General features: G+C 40.4%; 1 protein-coding gene across 1 annotated transcript in view; it reads right to left on the bottom strand.

The window, feature by feature from the left end:
• Positions 1-1,808: 1,808 nt before the first annotated feature.
• The window catches only part of LOC136431489 (uncharacterized), a 48,939-nt gene continuing 40,596 nt past the window's right edge, over positions 1,809-10,151 (bottom strand). The window contains exons 17-18 of the mRNA XM_066422880.1: positions 2,497-2,611; positions 1,809-2,076 (exon numbers count right to left, since the gene is read on the bottom strand). Coding sequence (XP_066278977.1) covers positions 1,901-2,076; positions 2,497-2,611 — 291 coding nt within the window. The 3' untranslated portion in view covers positions 1,809-1,900. The remainder of the gene's footprint in view (positions 2,077-2,496; positions 2,612-10,151) is intronic.

Below are 10,151 nucleotides of genomic sequence, written 5' to 3'. Positions count from 1 at the left end.
GAATGAATCATTGCATTACATTTCAATCATGTTTAACATGCTACCTACATTTCACAATTATTAACTATTTTAGGTGAATTTGTTCATATTTCATGTTGGGTAAATTTCATGTGAGTATGTTTTCTGATAAAGTAATTTCTGATAAAGTTGAGTGACAAAATGTTAATAATTTGTGAAAGATTCAGTTGGAAGAAGGTGATCCAACAATGTTTCGGTATGCAAATTTTGAGGTGTCAAGATAATACTCACAGTTTCACACCTATTGAATTCACAACCTTAGTTAGGAGAACAATAACAATTGTAAAGTGATAAAGCAGGTGTCACAATATCAATCTCAGTTTCAAGATACTACAGTTTCACACCTATATCATTTCTCAAACATATACTGAATGATTTCACAACTTTGTCCGGACAATAAAGATTAGAGGGTGATCAAACATTTTTGCTGTATATTGCTGTTTCCTTTATATTACCTTAGCATCAATTGAGTTTTGATCAGAGTTTGTAAATACTCAATAAAATGCAAAAATATTGCTGTTTCCATAATATCTTAGCATCATTAAGTTTGGATCGCCGTTTGTCCTAGGACAGATTGCGATTGCAATCTCTACTAGTATAATTGGCGATTGAGTCTGTTACTGACTACAACAGTGTGAGTGTTATTTGTGGCAATGTCAACCAACTGATGTTTTTTTCTATGTAGATCTGGTGTAAGTTGTTTATCGTACCCAAGAATGTTATAATTGTGCTCTTGTATGTGTATGATGTTTTTGTAAACCTGGCGTTGTCTATATGAGAATGTTGTAATCTCTTTGTTTTGTATGGCTGGTGTTGTTACAGTAAGTATTGTTGCCTGATTTTGTGTATTGGTAAATTTGTAACGTTTGTTTTTTGTGTGTTTCCCTGATGCTTGTTTTTGTTGTTGTTGTGATTTATAGTATTTGTGTATTTGTTCTGATGCATGAATAATTGAATATGTTTCTGTTGTCTGTCTACATATACGCCTGTTCTCACATCATTTTTTTCTATCTGATGTAATTGTTTGATATGGTGTCAATGTAGCTTTTGTTTTATATTCTTTTGTGCCTGTATAGCGGTTATAATGATTTATTTGAGTGTGTGAAGCGTGTAATGTTTTACATGTAGATATGTTTCATATATAAATGTGTTTTGCAAATTTTTTGTAAAACTTGTAATAAACAATAAACTTGTAATAAACAATTGGTAAGTCTTATATTCAAAACACAGGGAAGGAAAACCATGCACAGAAACCCAGGGATGACATCTCTGCACAAAAGTCCTAGGGAAGAAACCCAAGCACAGAAAATCCAGGGGGGATGAAACACCCCTGTCAAAAAAGTCCTAGGGAGCACACCCTAGCCAAAAAAGCCAGTGGGAATGACCCCTGTAGATATATGTAACTAGGGAGCACACCCTTGTGCAAAAAAGCCAATGGGAATGGCCCCTGCAACAATATGTAACTGTGTTTATTTGTTGAGTTGTAAATGTGTAATGTAAATATGTTGGTATGTTAATATTTATGTATGTTCGAATAAAAAAATAAAAAAAAACAAAAAATAAAAAAAAGAATCGGCAATTGTCCTAGGACAGATCGCGATCGCAGTCTGTCCTAGGACAAACGGCGATCGCGATCTGTCCTAGAACAATCGCCGATTGTCCTGAATCGCCATCTCTACTGTGACATATACATTTGCTAAAATAACGCTGAAGTTCGTTTTAATAGCTAGGCCATTGCTTGCTTTCATTATCTGATTTGGGGGGGGGGGCATACCATACTTCAACCAAAAAATGTAATATGTTCTTGTTGCTTTCTCGTTAACTGGGCCCCTCGAAAAGCAACTCGACAGAATTGGATGGGTCAACCCAGCTGTTTGAAAAGTTAATGAACAAATAAATGATGCAGACTTGCCTGCAGGATATTGATATCGTAACGGATGCCACCTTTGAAGCAGATTCCAGCGTCGACGAAATCAAACTTTGCCCCAATAACGCCGAGCAAACCTCTTGCATAGATCCGGTCGTCCACGTCTATCTGCACATGGCCTTTTGTTTGCCCTACGTAAAAGGGAACAGCAAAAATCTCCATATTGTCATTTTTATAGTTTTGCAATGATTTAGATTAAGTCTGGAAGCATATGTTGGGTAGTTCTTAATAGAAAGCAAGGCTGTCATAAAATTGCCCATTTTTACATCGGTTCAGTGATAAGGGCAAAAGTGGTTGCTAGAAACTAAACCAAACAGGTTTATTGATATCACCATTATTAAATGTATCCACCAATTACTCAGTACAGGAAGACAACAGTTTGATTTTATAATGTCATTGGAATAACTAAGAGTTATTGTGATATAGATCAAAATATAAAGAAACAACAGTACTGATAAAGTATTATCAAATACTCTATATGTGCAGCATTGATTAGTAATTATGACATTAAATATGAAATATGACAGTGACAAGGCATATCAAGAACTCACCTATGTTAAAGTCGAAAATATTTTTAACGACGAGGCCAAATTCTGCTCCGATCTTGTCTGTGCCTATCCGTCTCTGCCAATCTATTCCTGGCAATTTCAGATAGAACCTGATACCCTGAAAAATTAGATATGCAATACTGAGCTGAGATGAGATTTTTTGTCGAAAACATACAACAATTTTTTTCTTAGTAAGGAAATAGATATTATACCAGATTGCATCCTAGGAAGAGCACAAGGAATAAAACTTTGACCCGACATCACCCGAATTCACAACATTGTAAATGGATCGGAGCGCTCCAAGACGTTCATGACCAACCAGTGGAAGTCCTTGAACGACATGGAAATTGCATAGACCCGTTTAGTACGTCAGCCATGTTTTTTTAACGCACTCTTGACAACCTAAACACATTGATCAACGACCACAATATGGTTTTTAGCAAAAAAACGTACTTGGTCTCTGCGCTGTTCTCCCACCCCGGAACCACTGATCATAGACAAGACCAAGAAATTGCGGTTTGCCTTCAATGGTTAACATAACCATGCGAGGCAATTTATAATTGGACCGACAGTAGTTAAATCCTCGAATAAGAGAAATTCAATGTTTCGGAAGCCTGAGGAGATTCGGTGTGCCCGGATTCCAGACACGGTGTCTTTTTAAACAATGTACATGCGCCCCACACTTATTAACCTGGGTGCCAACCTATTTCTACCGCGGGCTCCTACACTCGCTACCCTTTATGGTTGCGATTGTAGGAGCCCCCGGTAGAAATAAGATGACACCCAGGCTACACACTTATATGCAGTCAAATAAAATTAGGTAAGGCTGGGAAGTGGACGGTTATGCGCACCTCACAGCAAAAATGACTATTAAAGCCGTTTAAATACGACTTTCAAGACCTTTTGTGGTGATATCGAAAAATCTTGAGTGTATCTAATCGATCATCAAAGACAGGAGGAGGGTCATGAAAGGGATTAAGTGAAGTTGACGGCCTAAGATAATATTTATCAGGTCGACGACAAGACATGTAATCGTCGGAATATTGCACGTGTTTTAACGCTCGCGTCCGTATCGACACGGTCGTCAGTTAAAACACGGTCGTCAGTTAAAACACGGTCGTCAGATAAAACACGGTCGTCAGTTAGTTAAAACACGGTCTTTAGTTAAAACACGGTCTTTAATTAAAATACGGTCTTGAGTTAAAATACGGTCTTGAGTTGAAATACGGTATTGAGTTAAAATGCGGTCTTTAGTTAAAGTACGGTCTTTAGTTAAAATACAGTCGACAGTTAAAGTACGGTCTTGAGTTAAAATACGGTCTTCAGTTAAAACACGGTCGACAATTAGAATATGGTCGGGCCCTAAAACACGGTCGTGCGAGGATTAACTCTATGGGGGGCCTCATTAACACCTTGTTCACTTCACACCTTTACGACACCTTCAAAACTGGGATGTGTATTGGCCATTGGAGCGCACGGACAACAGACTAGTTAGGCATATGACACCAGTCTCCGTTCATTGGATATATGAGTGTGATTTTAATGTTTATGATAATATCTAATGTTCCTCAACACAGAATGCGAATTTTTAAAGTGGCTTAAAAACTTATCTTAACTTCTCACTGCTTGTTTAGTCCGAAATCAAATACTTACATACCCATCTATTGCACAGTCACAGTTTACTTACTCTGCATGCAAACTTGGTCCCAGAGTTGAACCAAAAATGATTTGTCCCGAAACTTTATGAAAACCAATAACTACTCACGAGATGTATTGCCTTGGCCTGAAGCATCACACAGAATGTGTTACCTGTATCTGCTCACATCCATGAATAGTTTCATTAGGCTGGTAAGTAACGGAATAAAAAGACTCTTTTTTTTACACAACCAATAGATTTATTCCATCGACGTTTCGGTGACCATCTGTCACCTTCTTCAAGGCAATTCTGACTGGTTCACATTGCAATGCTGCACAGGTGTCTGCTCACACGTTTTTACCTGGTCTGCAAAGATTACTGCAGAGGATTTATCTAATCGATTGCCATGGCGGTCGAACCATCACCTGTATGGTTTCAGGACCTTACAAGTTACCCAAATATTGCTAGAGCCTCGAAGTTCACTAATAATATCAAATTACCTGTTGCATGCCGTCTTGTCACAAGGCACCAAATTATTTTGTGCAGGATGTCTTAAGTTAAACTTGTGATTGTCATTCAATTCTACGTGTTTCCCGACTCAAAATCAATTCTCCAGGTGGACTACCCTAATTACATAGCTCACTTTCTGAATCAAAAATAGTAGGGCGGTATCAGAGTTCAGGGAGACACGCTAGTACATTTAAGGTGTCTCCCAGAACCGTTATGTCACTCTGATACTTCTACTTTAGATGTGCGTTACCTGTTAACAGACCTAACTTTTACTCTGACCCAAGATATTACATACATCTATCATAAATATATCATGATTGAAAAACTAAGTGAAAAGTGTGAAGGACCAAATTAAAAAGAATGCACTTAAGCAGAGACAATTTTAGGTGTCCTATCTAACACATGCCTTATCTGTATATCAAATGCAAACTTCATAATTATACATAACTTTGAATTTCAAGGCTATTGCTGGTAAACAGATCAAACGTTTACTAAAGGAAAGTCGGGCACAGGCGTAACAGAGGATGTGAAGTTTTATTGAGTACTTTTTATTTATACATTTTTCAATAACAACCAATATCCCTTCCTTTTGTGCATCAGTATTCAGCAGTTTGCCTATGTTTGTGTTCAGCATGTTTTGTGGAACAATACAAACAGCATTCAAACCTTCTGGACATTCCTATCTACTTGGCTGGCTGAAAAGGTTTGGATGGCCCAGATAAGGTGAATTGGTATATCACATAGACATCAGATACAGTATATAACTTGTGACAGAGTTATCATACACATTCATCAGCTTTGCAGTCACATGTATTATGATGAGCTAGATGTCAAATAGAACTGTCTGCTTCTTGCCTACATTGTACCTCATTGCATTTAGACCTGAAGCTTCACATAAGTGTCCTGCTAAAGTGTATTTAGGGAACAGCAGCCAACATCTCAATTTCATAAAAAGACTGAATTGGACTGGATTTGTACTTAAAATGATGATGAGTGATGATGACCTCTTCGCTCTTCAAGTAGACGTTGTAGGGAGAAAATGTTACCTTTTTTCTGAATGGTACACCCTTTGATTGCCAAATATACCAATCAGAAGAAGGTAGCAATTCTCCCTCCAACCTCTGCTTGTCACTGGAAGTACTGCTTGGCACTGCAAGGTGTCAACACCACCCCCTCACGTCGTTTGGCCGGCCAGCTGAAACCGTTGACCAGGGGTTGGCAACGAGGAGCCAGAACGTGAGAGGCTTTAGGGGATGGGAGGAACCCGTATGCTACACACCCTATGGTGAAGAGTAGAGCAGAAGGAATATAAAAACACACAAACAAACACACACACACACACACACACAAACAGACATAATATCCTATACATGTATACGAATACACATCAGGTGTATCTCTGTCTTCTGGGGAAAAACAGTTATGTACAACATCCAAACATCACTATCTTCAGGGGAAAAGGAGTTGCATCTGTACAGAGTACTGACAGCCAAACACCTCTCTGTCTTCAGGGGGAAAGAGCAAATCTAGAATCAGTACAGAGTATAGAACGCCAAACACCTCTCTGTCTTCAGGGAGAAATATCAGAATCAATACAGAGTATAGAACACCAAACACCTCTCTGTCTTCAGGGAGAAAGAACAGAATCAGTAGAGTATAAAAAGCCAAACACCTCTCCGTCTATAGGGGGAAAGAGCAGAATCAGTACAGAGTATAGAACGCCAAACACCGCTGTGTCTTCAGGGGGAAAGAGCAGAATCAGTACAGAGTATGGAACGGCAAACACCTCTCTGTCTTCTGGGGGAAAGAGCAGAATCAGCACATACTAGTATAGAATGCCAAAAACCTGTCTTCAGGGAGAAAGCGCAGAATCAGTACATACTAGTAGTATGGAACACCAAAAACCTCTGTCTTCAGGGAGAAAAAGCAGATTCAGTACAGAGTATGGAACATCGAACACCTCTCTGTCTTTGGGGAGAAAGAGCAGAATCAGTACAGAGTATGGAACGCCACACACCTCTCTGTCTTCAGGGGGAAATACCAGAATCAGTACAGAGTATGGAACGCCAAACACCTCTCTGCCTTCAGGGGGAAATATCAGAATCAGTACAGAGTATGGAACGCCACACACCTCTCTGTCTTCGGGGGGAAATATCAGAATCAGTACAGAGTACAGAACGCCACACACCTCTCTGTCTTCAGGGGGAAATGCCAGAATCAGTACAGAGTATGGAACATCGAACACCTCTCTGTCTTCGGGGAGAAAGAGCAGAATCAGTACAGAGTATGGAACGCCAAACACCTCTCTGTCTTCAGGGGGAAATACCAGAATCAGTACAGAGTATGGAACGCCAAACACCTCTCTGTCTTCAGGGGGAAATACCAGAATCAGTACAGAGTATGGAACGCCAAACACCTCTCTGTCATCGGGGGGAAATATCAGAATCAGTACAGAGTATGGAACATCGAACACCTCTCTGTCTTCGGGGAGAAAGAGCAGAATCAGTACAGAGTATGGAACGCCAAACACCTCTCTGTCATCGGGGGGAAATATCAGAATCAGTACAGAGTATGGAACATCGAACACCTCTCTGTCTTCGGGGAGAAAGAGCAGAATCAGTACAGAGTATGGAACGCCAAACACCTCTCTGTCATCGGGGGGAAATATCAGAATCAGTGCAGAGTATGGAACATCGAACACCTCTCTGTCTTCGGGGAGAAAGAGCAGAATCAGTACAGAGTATGGAACGCCACACACCTCTCTGTCATCGGGGGGAAATATCAGAATCAGTACAGAGTATGGAACATCGAACACCTCTCTGTCTTCGGGGAGAAAGAGCAGAATCAGTACAGAGTATGGAACGCCACACACCTCTCTGTCTTCAGGGGGAAATACCAGAATCAGTACAGAGTATGGAACGCCACACACCTCTCTGTCTTCAGGGAGAAATATCAGAATCAGTACAGAGTATACAACACCAAACACCTCTCTGTCTTCAGGAGGAAATATCAGAATCAGTACAGAGTATGGAACGCCAAACACCTCTCTGTCTTCAGGGGGAAATATCAGAATCATTGCAGAGTATGGAACGCCAAAACACCTCTCTGTCTTCGGGGGGAAAGAGCAGAATCAGTACAGAGTATGGAACGCCACACACCTCTCTGTCTTCAGGGGGAAATACCAGAATCAGTACAGAGTATGGAACGCCACACACCTCTCTGTCTTCAGGGAGAAATATCAGAATCAGTACAGAGTATACAACACCAAACACCTCTCTGTCTTCAGGAGGAAATATCAGAATCAGTACAGAGTATGGAACGCCAAACACCTCTCTGTCTTCAGGGGGAAATATCAGAATCAGTGCAGAGTATGGAACGCCAAAACACCTCTCTGTCTTCGGGGGGAAATATCAGAATCAGTGCAGAGTATGGAACGCCAAAACACCTCTCTGTCTTCGGGGGGAAAGAGCAGAATCAGTACAGAGTATAGAACGCTACACACCTCTCTGTCTTCAGGGGAGAAATATCAGAATCAATAGAGTATGGAACGCCAAACACCTCTCTGTCTTCAGGGGGAAATATCAGAATCAGTACAGAGTATAGAACGCCAAACACCTCTCTGTCTTCAGGGAGAAATATCAGAATCAGTACAGAGTACAGAACGCCAAACACCTCTCTGTCTTCAGGGGGAAATATCAGAATCAGTACAGAGTACAGAACGCCAAACACCTCTCTGTCTTCAGGGGGAAATACCAGAATCAGTACAGAGTACAGAACGCCAAACACCTCTCTGTCTTCAGGGAGAAAGAGCAGAATCAGTACAGAGTATAGAACGCCAAACACCTCTCTCTTCAGGGGAAAATATCAGAATCAGTACAGAGTACAGAACGCCAAACACCTCTCTGTCTTCAGGGAGAAATATCAGAAACAGTACAGAGTATAGAACGCCAAACACCTCTCTGTCTTTAGGGAGAAAGAGCAGAATCAGTACAGAGTATAGAACGCCAAACACTAGCCTCCGTTGCCATCTTTCCTGCAGCGATTTTGTTCCAGTTTTTATTTGGGGGGGGGGGGCTATGGACTGGTGCATAGACTTACAGTGTAAACAACAACAAACGCTTCAAGACTGGACACACAAAATGTGCATTTAATTCACAACTATGGACTGGTGCACAGACTTACATGTAAACAAGAACATTTACTTCAAGACTGGACACACAAAAGGTGCACTTAATTCACAACTATGGACTGGTGCACAGACTTACATGTAAACAAGAACATTTACTTCAAGACTGGACACACAAAAGGTGCACTTAATTCACAACTATGGACTGGTGCACAGACTTACATGTAAACAAGAACAGACACTTCAAGACTGCATGGACACACAAAAGGTGCATTTAATTCACAACTATGGACTGGTGCATAGACTTACATGTAAACAAGAACATACACTTCAAGACTTGACACAAAAGGTGCACTTAATTCACAACTATGGACTGGTGCATAGACTTACATGTAAACAAGAACATACACTTCAAGACTTGACACAAAAGGTGCACTTAATTCACAACTATGGACTGGTGCATAGACTTACATTTAAACAAGAACATACACTTCAAGACTTGACACAAAAGGTGCACTTAATTCACAACTATGGACTGGTGCATAGACTTACATTTAAACAAGAACATACACTTCAGGACTTGACACAAAAGGTGCACTTAATTCACAACTATGGACTGGTGCATAGACTTACATTTAAACAAGAACATACACTTCAAGACTTGACACAAAAGGTGCACTTAATTCACAACAATGGACTGGTGCATATACATTTTCACAAACACACACACACACACATGCATGCACAAACAAATACAAACAATAACACACGCACATCTCACACACACACACACGCTCTTTAACACACACTCACACACACCAACACATACAAACAGATAATGTGCACGTGCAAACCTATGGACAGGTGGGAGGACTTACATACACACAAGAACAAACACTTCAAGACTGGACACAAAAGGTGCATTAATATTTAATTCGCAACTATGGACTGGTGCATATACATTTTCACAAAGTTTGAAACAAACACAAACAATAACAAACATTTCACACACACACACACACACACACACACACACACACACACTCTTTAAGACACACTCACACATACCGACATGTACAAACGGATAATGTGCATGTGCAAACCTATGGACAGGTGGGAGGACTTCCATGTACACAAGAACAAACACTTCAAGACTGAACACACAAAAGGTGCATTTAATTCACAACTATGGACTGGTGCATTGACTTACATGTAAACAAGCACATACACTTTAAGACTGGACACACAAAAGGTGCATTCAATTCACAACAATTGCCCACTAGGGACGCTGTCACCTCCAAGTGGTAACGCTGTTCACGAATAGCAGGAAACTACCCTGTCATTTCTTTTTGGAGTTAAACGAAATAAGGTCCTTGGCGGTTCTAC

Source organism: Branchiostoma lanceolatum, chromosome 3, assembly GCF_035083965.1.
Source record: "Branchiostoma lanceolatum isolate klBraLanc5 chromosome 3, klBraLanc5.hap2, whole genome shotgun sequence".
In the NCBI taxonomy this organism is placed as follows: domain Eukaryota; kingdom Metazoa; phylum Chordata; class Leptocardii; order Amphioxiformes; family Branchiostomatidae; genus Branchiostoma; species Branchiostoma lanceolatum.
Note: the sequence above shows the minus strand (reverse complement) of the source record. Positions and strands in the feature narration are given on the sequence as shown.